Source organism: Delphinapterus leucas, chromosome 10, assembly GCF_059928025.1.
Source record: "Delphinapterus leucas isolate spDelLeu-1000000601 "Yukka" chromosome 10, BTC_Dleu_Yukka2, whole genome shotgun sequence".
In the NCBI taxonomy this organism is placed as follows: domain Eukaryota; kingdom Metazoa; phylum Chordata; class Mammalia; order Artiodactyla; family Monodontidae; genus Delphinapterus; species Delphinapterus leucas.
In genome coordinates this window covers 40,887,977-40,908,333 of record NC_143138.1, presented here as the reverse complement: position 1 = coordinate 40,908,333, position 20,357 = coordinate 40,887,977, and the positions used below count along the sequence as shown (strand labels likewise).

At 43.2% G+C, this 20,357-nt stretch overlaps 1 protein-coding gene across 3 annotated transcripts; it reads left to right on the top strand.

Moving 5' to 3' along the window:
• The first annotated feature begins 128 nt into the window (after positions 1–128).
• On the top strand, positions 129–19,766 carry ZBTB9 (zinc finger and BTB domain containing 9). 3 transcript variants are annotated; one of them, XR_016394650.1, is made up of 3 exons: positions 131–389; positions 628–3,310; positions 6,076–19,766. XR_016394650.1 is itself a non-coding variant. In XM_022581620.3 (2 exons), exon 2 carries the CDS (start codon positions 634–636, stop codon positions 2,038–2,040), a length of 1,407 nt encoding a protein of 468 aa, XP_022437328.1. In that variant the 5' UTR covers positions 129–372; positions 628–633; the 3' UTR covers positions 2,041–19,766. The 3 variants fall into 3 exon arrangements, 2 of the variants coding, with proteins under 2 accessions (XP_022437328.1, XP_089775000.1); XM_022581620.3 differs by having other exon boundaries at positions 129–372; positions 628–19,766; XM_089918874.1 differs by having other exon boundaries at positions 628–19,766.
• Positions 19,767–20,357: the final 591 nt, after the last annotated feature.

The window sequence follows — 20,357 nt, the reverse complement described above, 5'->3', positions numbered from 1 at the left end:
CTTCTCACCCGCGCAACCAATCAACATGAGGCTTGTAGGCCGGCGTCCCCCGATTGGCTGCCTCCCTGGCACCGCCCAGCGCCCCGGCGTCCGCGTCCGGCGAGGAGGCGGTGGCTTCCGGCCGGGGCGGTACGGTTGCTGCAGAGGCGCTTTGGACGCCGGGCCGCGTGTGTACTCTCGGGGGCGTGGCGGCGGGAAGAGCCGGGCGGCAGGCGCTGGCGGTCTCCGGGTGGCCGCGCCTCCCCTGGAGCCGGACTCTGCGGGCACGTGAGTGGGAGCGGAGCGGCGGGGAGAAGCCGACCCGGCCGGCGAGGTCCGGCTCGCGGCTGAAGGACCTCCTAGTCTCCACAGGCCCTGGAAGTTCAAACCTCGGTTGGTGTTTTGTTGTGGTATGTTTTCGTTTTCTCGGCGGGGGAGTGCGTGGGACTGATCTGCCCGAACAGCCGCCGACTGAAAAGTTTTCACACGTTGGGGGGCAGGGGAGGCGGGCGTTTGAGGAGACACGGTTCCCCTTATCCAGAGCTTCTGTGACCCCGTCCCTTTCCTTCACAGCCCTCTTCCCGCGCGGGCTCTACCTCACCCCTCACCTCCTGTACTCGACCCCTCTGGGGTTTCTCTCTTCCCCAGGAGGCCATGGATACCTCGACGCCTTTGCCTCCCGTAGCCCCCTCCCCGGCCTGCAACCCAGCCCCACGGACGATCCAGATCGAGTTCCCTCAGCATAGCTCGTTACTCCTGGAGGCCCTGAACCGCCACAGGCTGGAGGGAAAGTTCTGTGACGTGTCCCTCCTGGTGCAGGGCCGCGAACTTAGGGCCCACAAAGCGGTGTTGGCTGCCGCCTCTCCTTACTTCCACGACAAACTACTTCTGGGGGATGCACCACGTCTCACCTTGCCCAGCGTCATCGAAGCCGACGCCTTCGAGGGGCTGCTCCAGCTCATTTATTCCGGGCACCTCCGTCTGCCACTGGATGCTCTCCCTGCCCACCTCCTTGTGGCCAGTGGTCTCCAGATGTGGCAAGTGGTAGATCAGTGCTCAGAGATCCTTAGAGAACTAGAAAACTCAGGTGGTGGGATTTCAACTCGGGGAGCGACCCCTTTCCACACACTTCTTTCCACCACATCCTCTCCAGGAGACTGGTGCATCCGCTCTTCCCCTTTCCAGACTGTGGCGCAGTCTTCTGCTTCTACCCAGAGCCCCGTTGGAGGGGAGGGGAGTGAACTGGGAGATATGTTACAGCTTCAAGTTGAAGAAGAGGAGGAGGAGGAGGAAGAAGAAGATGAGGAGGACCAGGGATCAACAGTACCCTCTCAGACTCCTCAGCCTCAGAGAGGGTCAGGGGGTTTTCCTCGCTCTCCTGCATCCCACGCCCTGCCCACATCCACTACTCCTTGCAGGCTTCCAGAGAGCGAGAGTGCTCCACCTGAGCCTCCTGCCCCTCATACTGTACTGCCTCCCAAAATCTTCTACATTAAGCAGGAACCCTTTGAGCCCAAGGAGGAGATATCAGGAGGTGGAACTCAGTCTGGAGGAACAAAGGAGGAGACCAAAGTGTTTCCAGGAGGGAACACTGAAGAGAATGGAGAGCTAGGGTTCTTGCTGCCCTCAGGAGCAGGGCAAACATCTGGAGGAGGTGGTCCATCCTGGAAACCAGTGGATCTTCATGGGAATGAAATCCTGTCAGGGGGTGGGGGACCTGGGGGAGTAGGGCAAGCTGTGCATGGACCTGTGAAGCTAGGCGGGGCACCCCCTGCAGATGGAAAACGCTTTGGTTGTTTGTGTGGGAAGCGGTTTGCAGTGAAGCCAAAGCGTGACCGGCACATCATGCTGACCTTCAGCCTTCGGCCCTTTGGCTGTGGCATCTGTAACAAGCGCTTCAAGCTGAAGCACCATCTAACAGAGCATATGAAGACCCACGCTGGAGCCCTGCATGCCTGTCCTCACTGTGGCCGCCGGTTCCGAGTCCATGCCTGTTTCCTTCGCCACCGGGACCTGTGCAAGGGCCAGGGCTGGGCCACTGCTCACTGGACTTACAAGTGACTACTGAGGCCATACACGAATTTCCAGGACAAGGGGGCCACTGCTGCTGTTGGATACTTACCCCTCACTACTATGGCACCGCAATCCTGTATCTTGTTAATTATGCCAAGAGGATAGCTATGTTATGGACCTCTTGTTTTTGGGTGTGGGCTTCAACCTGACCGATTTGGAAACTGATTTCTCATCTCACTCCAGGTTTTGGCTAACTACCCTACAGGAAAGTGGTTCACAGGCCATATGTAAATCGATCAGTTGCCCATAATAGATATTCTTTTCATACAGGAAACTGGAATTCAGATTAGAAGTTTATTTGATGAGAGAGGAGTTAGCAAGAAAAATTATGATAAATATTTCATTCAGTCTCTGTGAGTAGTTAAGGGAGCTGGTCTCCATCTAGAGATATGTTTGATTCAGAGTTCTGGTAATCTGGAGACTAAGCTCTAAGCTTTACTCTCCCTCATCATTGCTGAAATTATGTGAGTAGAGGTCTTCTTTTATACTTCTGTTAAAATTTTCCAGAAACCCTTCAGATTATAAATTGCTTTCTCACTAGTAGGTAATTTTGCAACACCTTTTTTGTTGTATGTTGTAGTTGAGCACTTTAACAGATTGCGCATTCCATGTGTCACTTAGACCCCTCTTTAATAGAGGATCTTAGTTCCCGGACCAGGGGTCCAACCTAAGCCTCCTGCAGTGGAAGCGCGGAGTCTTAACCACTGGACTGCCCGGGAAGTCCCTCTTGTCTACCTTTGACCACCACTGATCGTCCATATTGATCACACTGACTGGAATGTGACCAGTGAACTCAGGAGATGGCCACTGACCTAAAATACTCTCAGGGTAGAATCACCGCTCTGAAGAAGTGGCTATGGTCAGAGGGACTCAGGGCTGAGACGACACATGCTGAAAACTAGAGAAATAACTGCACAGTGGGACCACACCCCCTCCCTTTCCATCCCTACCCACACTTGACAGCCCCTTGGTCGACACACAGAAGGATAGATGTTGGAATGGGGAGATTGTCATAAGTTTCTTAATTTCTTCAAATAAACTTTGCCGTGAAAGCTAAGCTGACAGTGGACTGAATTGAGTCATTTATATGGGAGAGACGATGTGAGAACAGAGTTGCAAAGACTTGGACATATTCCTTATGCGGCTGGGTTATGTTCATGGGGGAAGAATCGGATAGTCTCACACTGCTGCAGAGAACACTGTCCTGGATGTCAGTGGGCCAGATTCTCAGCCCTGACCTGCCCCTGAATAACTTCTGGTAAGTTGCCTTATTTTTCAGAGTCTGAACTGTTTTGTTTATTTTTTTATTAATTTTTTTTTTGGTGGTGTGGTATGTACCTCCTTACTGGTTCTCTGTCTTCTTTTTTTTAAGGGGTTGTTCACATTTTTACCTATAATATTCCCTGACTTCATGTATTATGTTTATTGTTTGGTTTGTTCTACATCTGTTGCAAAGCACTGTACTAGACCCTGACTTATACTCTACCCTCAGAGAGTTCATAGCTACTGCCGAAGCTAGACATAATGACAATGTGGTATGGTAAGTCCATGATAGGAGACAATACAAGCTACTGTAGTGGCACAAAGGAAGCTGAGTAAAGACCTATGATGGGTCACCAGAGGTTTCACAAAGAACTCCATTGCCAGAGTGTGGCAGTGGGTATGGGCGGCTGAATTGATGTGGAAATGGTGAACATGAGTTGAAGTCACAACTATAGAGCCAGGAGTGACAGCCTTTGCCAAAGCACGTTCCTCAAAAGTTAATAGGTATGGAACCTAAAGGGGCTAAAAAATATGACTTTATGGCTGAGAAGGTGAGTTGTAGCTGGGATCTGTCAGCCTTTCTAAAGAGCCTTGCCATGATACCATCCCCACTGTAAGGACTGTGACCACATTGGATAAGGGGTCAGGGATGGAGGCTGCCAACCTTGGATCTACTACCATCCCATCCACCTGTCATTCTTTTGGCACATGTTCTGTAGCTGACTATATCTGTTGGCCAGGATCCTTGGGTTTCAAGCGGTGGAAACTGGTTCTGACTAACCTTATCAACACAGGAATCTGAAGGATGTGGGGTGGCTCCTGGAATGGAAGGAAGGGCTAAAAGACCAGCCTTTGGAAGGACAAGACCTGGGTCAGCTCCAGGGGTTGAGGGAACAGGAACTGGGGAATTTTTCCAGTCATATGTTTTGGGATGATGACCCAGTTAATCTTATTTCTTCTGTCACTCATCTCAAGATAAAATTTCCAGGAGAGAACTCTGGGCCTCAGGGCCATCCTCTGACCAGAGCACCTTGATCATATGTTCCATTGAGGTGACAAATCCTGGAATCCTCAAGGGAAATTGAAGTTCTGGGACAGAAGAGTGGGGAATGGGTGCTGGCCAGCCCACAAGAACAGAGGCCCACCCATACAATCTTCATATGTTGCCCATCTTGGGATCCGTAAAGCCTCAGGTATACCTGGCACTTAATAGGTGTCCAAACTTAGGGCAGAATTGCTTCCTCCCTCTCCTTAATCCCCATAGCACTTTACTACTTCTGTAAAGCCAATTAAGACACCATGTTAGAAGTTTGGGTTTTCTTTCCAAGTTATTAGGATTATAGGGAAATTGAGTTCCACGATGAAAGATTTTGGTTTAAACAAACGTGCACCTCTCTGCTTTTGTCCTTTCCTCCTTATAGTGGAAGAGATGTCCCTTCTACTGTCCAAGGCTAGCCCCCTTCACAGAGCCTTTGCTCTTTTAATTACCCTTTCTGTCCTATATCTTCACTCTCTGTCTCTGTAGTTTCTCATTAGCATTTATTATGATCATAGGGTTGTGAGAATTAATACATGTAAAATGCTTAGAACAGTGCCTTGCACTCAGTAAACTCAATAAATGTCAACTGTTATTATGAGTGAGAACAGTAATTCCCCACACCTTTACAGGGATCGGTTCTCTCAGGGAAGGGCCACATAAATAAAGGGAAAATATTTTCAACTAAAAGGGAAATGAAGCATACAGCACTCAGTAAGGATTAGATGTTATTGTTTTAATTATTACCTTTCTCATAAATGCTAGAGTTTTTCAGAGCCCTTTCCCCCATCTTCTAACTTGATACACTCCTGGGTGATTTTTATCCACTCTCCTGAGTTAAAGCATGCATTTATTTACTTACTTACTTGCGGCTGTGTTGGGTCTTCGTTGCTGTGCACAGGCTTTCTCTAGTTGCGGCGAGCGGGGGCTACTCTTCGTTGCAGTGCGCAGGCTTCTCATTGCGGTGGCTTCTCTTTGTTGCAGAGCACAGGCTCCAGGCACGCGGGCTGCAGTAGTTGTGGCATGCAGGCTCAGTAATTGTGGCTCGTGGGCTCTAGAGCGCAGGCTCAGTAGTTGTGGCACACAGGCTTAGTTGCTCCGCCGCATGTGGGATCTTCCCGGACCAGGGCTTAAACCCGTGTCCCCTGCATTGGCAGGTGGATTCTTAACCACTGCACCACCAGGGAAGTCCCCTGAGTTAAAGCATTTAAATACTGATGACCCTTAGTTTTTTATCTCCAGTTTTCCTGACCCCCAGACCCACTTAGATTTCTTTCCTCTTTCCTGCCTTCCTTCAGCCATAAGTGTCTGCTGTGTACCAGGCACTGATGAAAAAAGCAGAAGGTATCACAGGGATTGGGCCCTGGATTGTCATTTTAAGAGACAGATGTTTAAACCAGTTATGTAGGCATTTCATAGATATATCAAAAGGGAAAGGAAATAAAACAGGCAATAAGGTGGAGAGTAACAGAAAAGGAAGACATACTGTACACATTTATCTAGTATTCCAAAGGAAAAGAAAGACAGACATGCAAAACAGGGCAAGGAAAGTGGTTCTAGTAAAGTGTTCAGCAGATGTAAAGGCCAAGGAAGAGAAAGGGAGGTATATTTGATGAGACCAGTGGACCTGGAGAGGAATGAGATGTTGTCTTAGTCCATTCTGGCATCTGTAACAATACCACAAACCGGGTGGCTTATAAACAATGGAAGTTTATTTCTCACAGTTCTGGAGGCTGGGAAGTCCAAGATCAAGCACCAGAAGATTCAGTGTCATGAAGACCTGCTGCCTGGCTCATGGACAGTCATCTTGCTGTATCCTCACATAGTGCAAAGAGAAAGGGAGCTCTCTGGAGTCTCTTTTATAAGGGCACTAATCCCATACATGAGGTCTTCACCTTCCTGACCTAATCACCCCAAAGCCCCACCTCCTAGTAACATCGCATTGGGGATTAGGATTTTAACATAATTTTGAGGGATATAAACATTCAGTTCATTGCAGATGTGATTGAAGAGGTGGGCTGGGCTATATAGAGCCTTGCACATCATGATGAGGAATGCAGATTTTATTCTAACTGCAATGAGAAGACGATAAAGAGTTTAAAGTAGGGGAGTAACGATCTTTTCACATTTTAAAGAGATTCCTATAGCTATAGAACAAGTATTGGATCATTAAAGGAAGGATCATTAAAGGATCACTCTTGGAAGAAAAAAAAGGGGGGGGGTGCCAAGAGTGGGAGCAGGGAAACAAATTAGACTGTTTCATTAGTGCAGATAAGAGGTGAGTAAATGCAGCAGACATGCAGAGAAGGAGATGGATTAAAACTGTTATTATATTTTGAGGTAGGACTGACAGAACGTTTTAACAGATTAATATAGAGATTGTGGGAAAATAAAAAATCAGGGATGACTTCTAGAGTTTTGGCTTGAGCAGTTGAATTGGAGGCCAGTTAATGAGTGGGAGACAGGAATGGAACTTGGGAGTGGATCAAGGGCAGACACATGTATTGACCAGGGTTCTTCTAGACCAGGGGGTGGCAAACTTATTCTATAAAGGATAAGATAGTAAATATTAGGCTTTGCATGTTAAGAAGCAAAATCAAGGATATTATGTAGGTACGTAGAAATTAAGGAAAACAAATTTCCGTGATTCCTTTGAATTTATTGACAAAATTCAAATTATAATAATTGAGCACAAATTTTTGTAGTACAGGTCTGTTGCTTAAATGGGGTTCAGACTTAGTGTTTCCTATCATTAAAATCAATTGCAAATGTTCATCTGTTAGTGCTGATCTATAATAGAATGTTATGTATTTCATCTTTGAAAATGTCTTCACACAGATAGTACTGCCAAATACTGGTATCAATCCCAAGAGCGTATGATTTTAACTGAGCACATTCATCACTTGAAAGGCATTTATAGAATTCTGTAATTTATATTCTCTTCATACTTGCCTCTTATCACATCATTACATTGTAGATCAAGCACATCCAATTGAAGGTTAGGTGGAAGTGCCACAGTTGCACAGTTAGATGAAATATAGAAATTTCCTTTGCACTTGCACTGAGGTCTGAAAAACATTGCTGGAACTGTAGTTTGAGCTCAGAATATGTATCTGTTGCAAATTTGTGTGGGAATGGAGCTCTTGCTTCTTGTTCTTGACTCTACATGCAATTAAAACAACTTTAATGATTTTGCTGCGATGTATGTTTCCATATAAGCTCTGTTTTGCTTTGTAATTTTTTGACTTGTAAGAAACGGTACCATGTCTGTAGCATGTCCACTGGCCAATGTATGGATGAACAAAATGTGGTATTTATATACAATGGAGTGTTACTCAACCTTAAAAAGGAAGGAAATTCTGACACATGCTCCAACATAGGTGAACCTTGAAGACATGTTAAGTGAAATAATCCAGGTACAAAAGGAAAAGTACTGTATGATTCCGCTTATATGAGGGACTTAGAGCAGTCAAGTTCATAGAGACAGAAAGTATAATGGTGGTTGCCTAGGGGCTGGGGAGAGCAGGAAATGGGGAGTTATTGTTTAATAGGTACAGAGTTTCGGTGTGGAAAGATGAAAAGAGTTCTGCAGATGGATGGTGGTGATGGTTGCACAACAACGTGAATTACTAGTGCCACTGAACTGTACACTTAAAAATGGTTTAAAACATGCTTTAAATTGTAAATTTTGTTATGTATATTTAACCACAATAAAAAAATAAATGAACCACTATTGAGCTAATGGATCTAGGCGTTGAGCATCAGTGGCTGCTAATAGCACAGAAAAGAAACAAACAGACTTTATGTGCTTCTTATGGAAAACACCACCACCACCTATGAATTAGTCTGGCCAAAAATACTGAACTTGAATGTGATCAAGCCTCAAGATATAACTACCAATTCACAGAAGATGCAGAAGGCAGGGAAACATGTTAAAACATACCACAGTGAGGCAATCAGCAAAACTGAGACTGTAAGATATTCTGGGGAATAAATAACCAGTTTTCTTCAAAAAAAAACCTGCAAGGGGAAAAAAGCAATGGAAGGTAATCTGTAGTTTAAAAGATTTTAAAGGACATTAACCAATCATAATGCGTGGACCTTACTTGGATAAAGTTTTTTAAAAAGATTTTTTTTTAATTTTATGACTTTATGAGACAACTGACTGGACATCTGATGATATCAGGAGTTATTTTTATAGTGTTAAAAATTTTAGTTGTCATAATAATGGTATTGTGAGTTAAGTTTAAAAAGAGGGGGAGCCCTTGTGTTTTCATGGCATTGGTTATTTATGGATAGATATATTTATGCATAGTTGTGGACTGAATAAAAATGCCAAATACACATATGAGCTCTAGAGAATTGTATTAATTATAATTTGAGTATTTATATATAGTCACTTTTTTAAAAGATTGAGAAATAAATTTGGAAATAGTTATATACAGTAAGAACATCTAATCAGAAATTTTATATTAAACATTCTGGTTTGTGTTCTGGTCCAAGTTAATAAAACTTTCTACTTGAATCTTGAAAACAAAATAATCAGTTGCTCTCTGTATTGATTTAGAAAGATCTCCAGCATATATATTTTTAAAATTTATTTATTTTTGGCTGCGTTGGGTCTTCGTTGCTGCATGCGGGCTTTCTCTAGTTGCGGTGAGCGGAGGCTACTCTTCGTTGCGGTGTGCGGGCTTCTCATTGCAGTGGCTTCTCGTTGCGGAGCAAGGGCTCTAGGTGCGCGAGCTTCAGTAGTGTGGCTCGTGGCCTCTAGATCACAGGCTTAGTAGTTGTGACTCACGGGCTTAGTTGCTCCGCGGCATGTGGGATCTTCCAGGACCAGGGATCGAACCCGTGTCCCCTGCATTGGCAGGCAGATTCTTAACCACTGTGCCACCCAGGGAAGTCCTCCAGCATATATTGTTGAGTGAAAAAAGCAAAAGTGCAGAACGATATATATAACATGCTTTGTTTTGTATGAGAGACAGTAAGAGTAGGGAGGAAATAAGAAAAGTATATTTGCAAAAAGAAGCACTACTGGGATAAACAAGAAACCAATAAAAATGGGAAAAGAAGTTGAGCTAAGGACACAAACAAGACTATGTGTGCTTTAAGACTCCTTTATGTATGTAGTGGAATTATGTAATTCCACTAACTAAGCATGGCTTCTTGGAGAAATTGCTGATTCCATGTCTAGAAGCAGACATTTTTCAAAGTGCACCTGGGATACCTTTTCATGTTAAGAAGCAAGAAAGCTTTAGAAGATAATGTCATGTCAAAAGGACACAGGAGCCCATATGAAAGTGTCCCCACTGAACAAAGTTGTTACAATCTTAGCAACTAAAAGAATAATGATTGAGTTTAACACTGATTCAGTGAAATTCATTTTTCTATGATGATACTCAAAATGAGAGTAAATCAAGAAAGTCTCAATGGTTACTTTTGTTACCAAAAGTTATCATTTGGGGTAACTTTTAAAACATTTACTTTGAAAATTGGTAATTAAAGGGAAAATATTAAGCGTTATTTTGCTCTTCCGGTAAAAATTTATTTTAGGATAACCAAATAGTCCTAGTTAATGAAGAAGCCTTCACAGAATTCTTGTAAACAATGTGAAAAAAACAAAATAATTAGAAAAACATAGTTTCACAAACTCCAATGAAATTATTGATTCAGGCAAGGATTATCAACTGGTGTTAAAACCAATAGTTGAGGGACTTCCCTGGTGGCACAGTGGATAAGAATCCGCCTGCCAATGCAGGGAACATGGGTTCGATCCCTGGTCCGGGAAGATCCCACATGCCATGGAGCAGCTAAGCCCGCGAGCCACAACTACTGAAGCTGGCGGCCTAGAGCCGGTGCTCCACAAGAGAAGCCTCCGCAAGGAGAAGCCCACACATCACAATAAAGGCTAGCCCCTGCTCGCTACAACTAGAGAAAGCCCACGTGCAGCAACGAAGACCCAACAGAGCCAAAAAAAAAAACAACCAATAGGTGATTGATTGTTGTAAACATTCATATAGAGCCAAAGTAACACCACACAGATTACTTTCCAATCTGAAGAGGGAAAGTGTTAACTGTAAGTTGAGTCATCAATTTTAGCATCACTAGTGGTTGATTATATGTGTCCTCTAATGAAATGTAATATTCACAACAATATAATAATGATATGACTTTATTCTTTCTAGTACCTCATATTCTAATTCAGACGTCCCTCAGAGGATTTAATCCATTCTTAAAAACATGTTGGGCAGTGAATTTTTAGGTAGTGGGAGTCTGTGCATCATTATTTTAAGTAGAAAAAAATATATATTCCCGGGACTTCCCTCGTGGTCCAGTGGTTAAGACTCCGTGCTCCCAATGCAGGGGTTCCGGGTTCTATCCCTGGTCAGGGAACTAGATCCCACATACCACAACTAAAAAAAGGAAAAGATCCTACATGCCGCAACGAAGATCTCGCACGCGGCAACGTAGATCCCGCATGCCACAACTAAGACCCAGGGCAGCCAAATAAATAAATAAATATTAAAAATATATATATATATATATATATATTCCCAGCACGTCTAAAAACCCCAAGCAATTTCTTTCAGTACTGGAAACACTCTAAAATATATATACACACACATATATATAAAACAATCAATGAGGTTTTTCTGCTTAAGATAAAGCCTTTAAAACACCAACTATCTAATTGTTTAACACTTAATTAACTCACTAATGACTTTATTTGTGCAGTAACCCTATAGGGTACAAATCGTGTTTTCCTTTTAACTAACAAACGTGTACTGTAATGTAAATGAACAGTGAAATAATATGTTAAAGACACATAATGAAGGCAGATAACACTTAGCAATAATAAAATAAACAAGGCAAGTTTTTAAACATGATTACTGAAGATTGCAGTGCTTCCTGAGTGAGGTTTGGAGATGAGAAGGGAGATATGAAGGCTGTAGTCACTGTTGGTGTCTAGGGGTGGAAGAAGGTGACGAAGAACAAGCTTCGGAAGAAATGAGTGAAACAGTAAATGTCTGAGGTTCATCCATGTCAGATCCAAGAAGCTGGTGGATAGTCTGCTTTCCTTGGCAATGGAGTCATCAGAAGTGGATGATTGTGAATCAGCTTCTGAAAGTATTGACAAAGCATGACCAGAAACTCAAAGTGTACAGGTGTTAACATTCCCTTTGCTTGTGTTATGCAGCTTCTCATAACCCTAGACTGTGCTGGAGATTGCATTTTTGAATGTGATTTTTCTACACTTGTCATGATCATGATCTCTTGTAATCAATAGCAGCCATTCTGTCTACATGATATAAACTTTCCTTTAAAGATTTATTGTCAAGTATTAGTGGCTCTTTGTATTAGTCTTCTAGGGCTGCCATGACAAAATACCACAGGCTGTTGGCTTAAACAAGAGATGTTTATTTTCTCACAGTTCTGGAGACTAAGTTCAAGATTAAGATGCCAGCAGGGGGCTTCCCTGGTGGCACAGTGGTTAAGAATCTGCCTGCCGACGCAGGGGACACGGGTTCGAGCCCTGGTCCACGAAGATCCCACATGCTGCAGAGCAACTAAGCCCGTGCGCCACAACTACTGAGCCTGTGCTCTAGAGCCCGCGAGCCACAACTACTGAGCCCCCGTGCCTCAACTACTGAAGCCTGCATGCCTAGAGCCCATGCTCTGCAACAAGAGAAGCCACCACAGTGAGAAGCCCGCACACCACAACGAAGAGTAGCCCCCGCTCGCCGCAACTAGAGAAAGCCCGCACAGCAACGAAGACCCAATGCAGCCAAAAATAATAAATAAACAAAATAAATACATTTATTTTAAAAAAAGAAAAGATGCCTGCAGGTTTGGTTTCTCCTGAGGCCTCTCTCCTTAGCTTGCAGACTGCTGCCTTCTCACTGGGTCCTCACATGACCTTTCTCTGTGTACATGCACTCCTGGTGTCTCTATTCTTGCAAAGACACCCCTCATACTGAATTGGGGCTCCACCCTTAGGACCTCATTTAGCATTAATTGCTTCTTTAAAGGCTTTATCTCCAAATACAGTCACATTGAGCATTAGAGTTTCAACATATGAATAGAGGAGGGCACAATTCAGTCCATAACACTCTTCTTCCTCCAACTTAGTTCCTTCCAGCATTATTCCTTCCAATTGAATGTGTTTCTTGGAAGGAACATGGTAAAGTTTTCCAAATCAACATTTTTAATAATTTGTCTTTATTTTCTCACACACAGGAAATAGGGTATTCTTAGTAAATGGAAAGGTATGAATGGCCATATATCCTTTTATGCTTTCACCTCTTAATATACTTTATCACTCCCAATATACATGCTTCTAAGGGTTTTATAGTTTTAGCTTTCACTTTTAGGTCTTTGATCCATTTTGAGTTAATTTTTGTGTATTATGTGGGGTAAGGCTCCACAATCATCATTTTGCATGTAGATTGTCTAATGTCCTTTCATTTCAGCCTGAAGGGCTCCCTTAGCACTTCTTATAGAGCAGGTCTCCTAGCAATTAACTCCGTCAGCTTTTGTTTATCTGGGAATGTCTTAATTTCTTCTATATTCTTGAAGGATAGTTTTGCTGGATATAGAATTCTTGGTTGACAGGTTTCCTCCACCCCCACCCCAGCACTTTATTTATTTATTTGGCCACACCGCTCCCCCACCAGGGATTGAACCCAGGCCCACAGCACTGAAACACTGAGTCCTAACCACTGGACCACCAGGGAACCCCCATTTTTTTTTCACCCCAGCACTTTAGTTATGTCATCCCACTGCCTTTTGGCCTCCATGGTTTCTGATTAAAAATAGGTTGTTAATACTTACTGGTAATCTCTTGCACATTATGATTCACTTCTCTCTTGCTGCTTTCAAGATTCTCTTTATTTTTGGCTTTCAGCAGTTTGATTATATGTCTCAATGTGGATCTCTTTGAGTTTTTCCTACTGGAAGTTCATTGAGCTTCTTGGATGTATATATTCATGTCTTTTATCAAATCGGTTTGGGGGTGGGGGTTAGCCATTAATTCTTCAAATATTTTTCCTGCCCCTTTCTCTCTCTCCTCTCCTTCTTGGGACTCACATTATGCATATGTTGGTATGTCTGATGGTGTCTCACAGATCTCTTAGGCTCTGTTCATTTTTCTTCATCCTTTTTTTTTTTTTCCTGCTCTTCAGACTGGATACTTTCAGTTGGCCTATTTTCAAGTTCACTCATCTTTCCTCTGCTCAAATCACCTATTGAAACCTTCTGGTGAATTTTTCATTTCAGTTATTGTACTTTTCAACTCCAGAATTTCTGTTTGGTTTGTTGTATCATTTATATCTCTTTATTGATATTCTTTTTTCCTCCATGAATGGGCCATACTTTCTTGTTTCTTTGCATGCTTCATAATTTTTTGTTGAAAACTGGATATCTTGAATATTATGGGGGGAAAAACAAAAGAAAGAAAAGGAAAGGAAAATTACTCTCTAGGTCTTTCCAGATTGGCTCTGGGTTGGGAAAACTCCTTCAGTGCTTAACCAGGCCATTTACAACTCTTTGTTAGCCTGCACTTCCTACATCTGCGGCAGATGCCTTGTAAGTGATACCTGCCCTCTTCAAGATTTGCCCCCAAACTCCTCCGTGACTTCTAGGCTAATAATTTGGATCTTTTATTATGGCTCAACTGGGGAAATACTGACTCTACTTTGGGAGAAAATAAATTATTCACTAAAAGAGTTGCAGAATCCAGTTAATATGTACCAGTAGTAACTGGGAGAATGTACCAGGGGATGGGGATCTTGAGGGTGCTGGAACAAGGGGACTGGAATATAAGACCAGATAAGGAAGACATAATAATATAAGGACACTCTTTTGTGATATAGGACTTAATATCCTAGCAAAGACACCTGGAACTGATCCTAGTACATCACTGAGAAAGCTCCTTAAAGCTTGGGAAAACAATACCCCATAGTGAGAGAGGTGGAGGTGCTGGAACTGCCTTGGAAAAGTTAAAATGTAGACATGCTAGGGACTTCCCTGGTTAAGACTCTGCACTTCCAATGCAGGGGGCCTGGGTTCAATCCCTGGTCAGGGAACTAGATCCCACATGCAGCAACTAAGAGCCTGCATGCTGCAACTAAAAGATCCTGCATGCCTCAACTAAAGATTCCACATGCCACAGTGAAGGTACCTCATGCCGCAACTAAAGATCCTGCATGCTGCAATGAAGATTCCGTGTGCCACAACTAAGGCCCAATGCAGCCAAATAAATAAATAAATATTTTTTTTAAAAAAAGGAATAAAAGGAATTGTCTTTAAAAAAAAACGTAGACATGCTAGAATAAATTTACCTTTAAATCAAAAACTTGTCAGTTGACTGTGTTCCCTGGGAGGCCAGAGGACACTCCCCTCAATAAAACAATAAGAAATCCGCTAGAGATGAGCACTGACATTATTGAGAATATCAGTAGTAGCTGTTCTGTGAAAGCTAGGATTCATCATAGAGGAGGCTGATATGGAACTGGAGTCCATAGTGTCAATGGAGATGATAGGATTTTGAAAGAGTAGAGGCACTGACTTACTTGTCAGGGGCAAGGCAGACATAATTACCATAATAGGCAGCAAAGCAAGAATGGCAACTAGAGGGAAGAGACGGAGATCTGTGGCAATGGCTAGTAGGCCAAGGTATTCCCAGTGCAAGGTAGATAGAAAGCCAGGTAGGATATTAACTCAACCTATATAATCAAAAAAGAAAAAAAGATCAAGAGTGAATGAGCCAGGGCTTCCCTGGTGGCGCAGTGGTTGAGTCCGCCTGCCGATGCAGGGGACACAGTTTCGTGCCCTGGTCCAGGAAGATCCCACGTGCCGCAGAGCGGCTGGGCCCGTGAGCCATGGCCGCTGAGCCTGCGCGTCCGGAGCTTGTGCTCCGCAACGGGAGAGGCCACAACAGTGAGAAGCACGCGCACCGCAAAAAAAAAAAAAAAAGAGTGAATGAGCCAAAGGCTGATGTTTGCTACTGAAAAGAAGAATCATATCCCTCACTCAATTGCTAGACCAGAGCCAGTTCTCAGACCCAGAGAAGACTGAATTATCTTGACGAAGGACTCTGTGACAGCACGGTAAAAGTTCCTCTAATCCTAAAGGGACCTGTTGTACTTTACTAAGGGAACTGTACACAGGAAAAAAGAGGAACCACAAGATCTTTTGTGAGATGTGGGTTTTAGAATCCGGAATGACACTGGTATCAGGATACAAAAAGCGACATCATGGCCCTCCTATTAAATGGTATAGGGAAGGTGGGTGATAAATGGAGTTCTGACCCAAGTTTTTTTCACAGTAGGTCGTATGGGTCTGTGGAACAATCCTCTGGTAATATCCCTAATTCCCAAAAGCATAGTAAGAATAGATCTATTTAGACTCTGATAGAACCCTCCTAGTAGTTCCCTGATCTATGGAGTAAGAGCCATAATGGTAGGAAAAGACAAGTAAAAGCCCCCACAACAGTCTCTCCTACCTCCACCAAGCCAAGATCAATTAGAAGTAGTTTTGCATCCTACATGGAATGGCAGATATTAATATCATCCTCAAATACTTAATGCAGTTGTTATATTTCCTTTTTTTTTTTTTTTTTCACTACTGTGGCTCCTGTAAAAACCAGATTGTTTATGGTGGATGGTGGTGGACTATTTGATAATCCAACATAGCCTCTGGCTGTTGGTATATGGCTTTTGATCTGGTACTTGTATTCTTTTCTATCTCTATCAGGAAGGAAGTTCAGAAACAGTTCACATTCACACGGAATAGACACCAGTGTACAGTCATGGTCTTTACCAGGGCTACTCCCTTGCACCCTCTCTTGCTCTCTGTCACAATATAGGCTAACATGACCTTGATTACCTGGATAGTCTCCAGAGTATTATACTGATCCACTATATTGAAAACATCTTAGACCAGGGAGCAGGAAGTAGCAAGTACCCTGGATGCTCCCATAAGGCACAGGTATACCACAAGGTAAGAGTTAAACTATACACAGATTCAGGGGTATCGCATATTGGTGCAGAATTAGAAGTCCAATGATTTCGGACATGATGCACCTTACTGCTGATGTGGATAAAGTTTCTGTGGTCTCAGTAGATCAAACCAGCTATAACATTCCCTTAAACCAAAGCCTAATCCACAGCAAGGTCCTAACTCTCTTCAATTCTGTGAAGGCTGAGGGAGATGAGGAAGCTGCAGAAGAAAGTTTGAAGCTAGCAGAAGTTGGTTCATGCAGTTTAAGAAAAGAAGCCATCTCCATGACACAAAAGTGCAAGGTGAAGCAGGAAGTGCTGATGTAGAAGCTGCAGGAAGTTAGCCACAAGATCTAGCTGATTCATAAAAGTGGCTGTGCCAAACAACACATTTTCAATGCAGATGAAAAAGCCTTACATTGGAAGAAGATGCCATCTAGGACTTTCATAGCTAGAGAGCAGAAGTCAATGTCTGGCTTCAAAGGACAGGCTGACTCTCTTGTTAGGGGCTGACGCAGCTGGTGACTTTAAGTTGAAGCCAGTGCTCATTTGCCCTTCCAAAAGCCCTAGGGCCCTTCAGAATTATGCTAAATCTACTCTGCCTGTGCTCTATAAATGGAACAACAAAGCCTGGATGACAGCACTTTTGTTTACAACATGGTAAAGACAAATACTGTATGATATCACTTAAATGTGGAATCTGAGAAATAAACTAGTGATTATAACAAAAAAAAGAAACAGACTCACAAATACAGAGAAAAAACTAGTGGTTACCAGTGGGGAGAGGGAAGGGGGTAGGGTCAAGATAGGGGTAGGGGATTAAGAGGTACAAAGTACTATTTATAAAATAAATAAGCTACAAAGGTACATAGTACAACACAAGGAATATAGCCAATATTTTATAATAACTGTAAACGGAATATAACCTTTAAAAATTGGGAATCAGGGACTTCCCTGGTGGTCCAGCGGTTAAGACTCCATGCTCCCAATGCAGGGGGCCTGGGTTCCATCCCTGGTCAGGGAACTAGATCCCACATTCCACAACTAAAAACAAAAAGATCCTGGATCCCGCAACAAAGATCCCACCTGCCACAACTAAGACCCGGCAGCAGCCAAATAAGTAAATAAATAAATTAAATATTTTTAAAAGAAATTGTGAATCACTATGTTGTATGCCCAAGACATGTAATAGTGAACATCAACTATATAGTTCAAAAAAAAAGACGATAGTATAGTGTAAACATAACTTTTTTTTCCTTTTTTTTTTTTTTTTGGCCACACCCTGTGGCAGCCCCTTAGTTCCCCAACCAGGGATCAAACCCGTGCCCTCGAAGATGGTTATTTTGAGACTGTAGTCTGCCATCTTCTTGGTCTGCTGGCTTTCTGAATAAAGTCGTATTCCTTGCCTCAAAAATAACAACAACAAAAAAAAAAACCCATGCCCTCTGCACTGGGAGTGTGAAGTCAAACTGGACCACCAGGGAAGTCCCTGTAAACGTAACTTTTATATGCACTGGAAAAACAAAAAGTTTGTGTAACTTGCTCTATTGCAGTATCCGCTTTTTTGAGGTGGTCTGGAACCAAACCTGCGATATTTCCGAGGTATGCCTGTATTAGTGGGGGGATCACCTACACCCTTGAAAAGTTCTGTGGTTGCTGTCCATTGTAGGCCAGTTGTGCATGTAGGAGATGCCTGATTTCAATGAAGATGATGATATTCCATTGTAGCAGAGGCCAAGTGTAAGCACTAAACCATCACCCGTAAAGGGCATCACAGGTATTTCAGTAATCAGAACATTCTGGTCTGCAAAGATCTTTAGTGATACCTAATTGATCATGGTGTCCCTAGGAACAAAATAGATAATCAGCCTACTAGAATATTGCTTGATCTATATAACAGGAAAAACTCTAGGTCTGGTAGCCCAAAAACTTAACTTGAGTCACCATAGTGGAGAATGATGCCCTCTTGCCCAGTCCGAGGCTTAAGTCAGTTCACAGACCCAGAGCCTTTTGAAAAGGCCAGGTTCCCTTGAGGAAGGACCTTGCACTGCTGCCACAAATAAACACCTTAATCTTCCTCCAAGCATTTCCCAAAGGGACCTATAGCCGTTTACTAGATGACTGTACACTGGGGAAAAAGAAATATCCAGACCTGTGGTTATTTCCCTGGTTACTGGAAGTATAATTGGATTAGATATATTTGGCAGCTGGATGAATCCCCACATTGCCTCTGCCCTATGGGATCATTATGGGGTCAACTGTGGTAGGGAGGGCTAAGTGGAAGTCTCTGGAACTTCCACCCCTTGCCAAGATAGTGAACCAGAAGCAATACTGCATCCCTGGGGGAAATGCAGAGATTGATGCTCCCATTTAAAGACCTGAAAGAAGCAGGGGTTGTGATTCTTAACCCTTCCCACTTAATTCACAGTTTGGCCTCTACAAAAGTCAGGTGGATCTTAGAAAAATCATTGTGGACGATCATAAACTTAATCTGGTGGTTATTCTGACTGCAGCTACTGTCCATATATAATCTCTTTACTGTAGTATCTTTTACTGGACCTGTGACTCATCTAGGAATTGTGTGTCTGTATTTCAAATTTATAAAAATATGGAGCTTTAAAAGTATCTAAAAAAATAGGTTTCTAGCTTAGTTGCTTTGTGGTCTAAGCATATGGTCTTATATGATAATAACCTTGCAATTTGTTAAGGCTTATTTTGTGTCCTAATACATAGTGAATTTTTGTAAATGTCCCATGTGTACTTGATAGGAATGTAAATTCTCTAATTGTATGCAGGTTTGCTAATCTATGGTGTGCTAATATATTTCTTACTTTGCTTGATCTAGAAATTTCTGAGAGATATGTTAAAAATCTCCCACTGTCGTTAGAAATTATAAACGTCTCCTTATAATTCTGTCAGTTTTTGCTTTTTATATCTATAGACTATATGATTTTGTGCATACAAATTAAGAATTATTAATTCCTCCTTATGAATTTTATCATCTGTGATTATGTAGAGATTCCCCTTCATTTCTTTTTTTTAAAAATTAATTAATTAATTTACTTATTGGCTGCGCTGGGTCTTCGCCGCTGCACGCGGGCTCCCTCCAGCTGCAGCGAGCGGGGGCCACCCCTTGTTGCAATGTGCATGGGCCTCTCATCGCGGTGGCGCCTCCCACTGCAGAGCACGGGCTCTAGGCACGTGGGCCTCAGTAGTTGTGGCACGTGGGCTCAGTAGCTGTGGCGCACGGGCTCAGCCACTCAGCGGCATGTGGGATCCTCCCGGACCAGGGATCGAACCCGCGTCCCCTGCATTGGCAGGCGGACTCCCAACCACTGCGCCACCAGGGAAGTCCCTCCCCTTCATTTCTAATAATGCTTTTTCTTTTGGTTAATTTTTGCCTGGTATGTCTTTTTCCATCAATTTATTTTCAGCGTTTCTGTGTGTGTGTGTCTCTCTCTCTTTTTTTAATGTTTATTTATTTATTTATTTGGCCGTGCCAGGTCTTAGTTGCGGCATGCGGGGTGTTCGTTGCCACGTGCGGGATCTTTGTTGAATAGATCTTTGTTGCATAGATCTTTGTTGCATACGGGATCTTTAGTTGCGGCATGTGGGGTCTTTAGTTTTGGCGTGCGAACTCTTAGTTGCAGCATGTGGGATGTAGTTCCCTGACCAGGGATTGAACCCAGGCCCCCTGCATTGGGGGCATGGAGTCTTAGCCACTGGACCACCAGGGAAATCCCACTGTGTCTCTTTATTATTTGTTTATTTATTTATTTTTAATAAATTTATTTATTTCTGGCTGCGTTGGGTCTTCGTTGCTGCGTGCGAGCTTTCTCTAGTGGCGGTGAGCGGGGCCTACTCTTTGTTGTGGTGCGCGGGCTTCTCATTGCGGTGGCTTCTCTTTGTTGCTGAACATGGACTCTAGGCACATGGGCTTCAGTAGTTGTGGCACGTGGGCTCAGTAGTTGTGGCTCGCGGGCTCTAGAGTGCAGGCTCAGTAGTTG

Excerpts from the sequence above, each read along its gene's own strand:
- ZBTB9 (XM_022581620.3), top strand. The coding sequence starts at position 634 with ATGGATACCTCGACGCCTTTGCCTCCCGTAGCCCCCTCCCCGGCCTGC.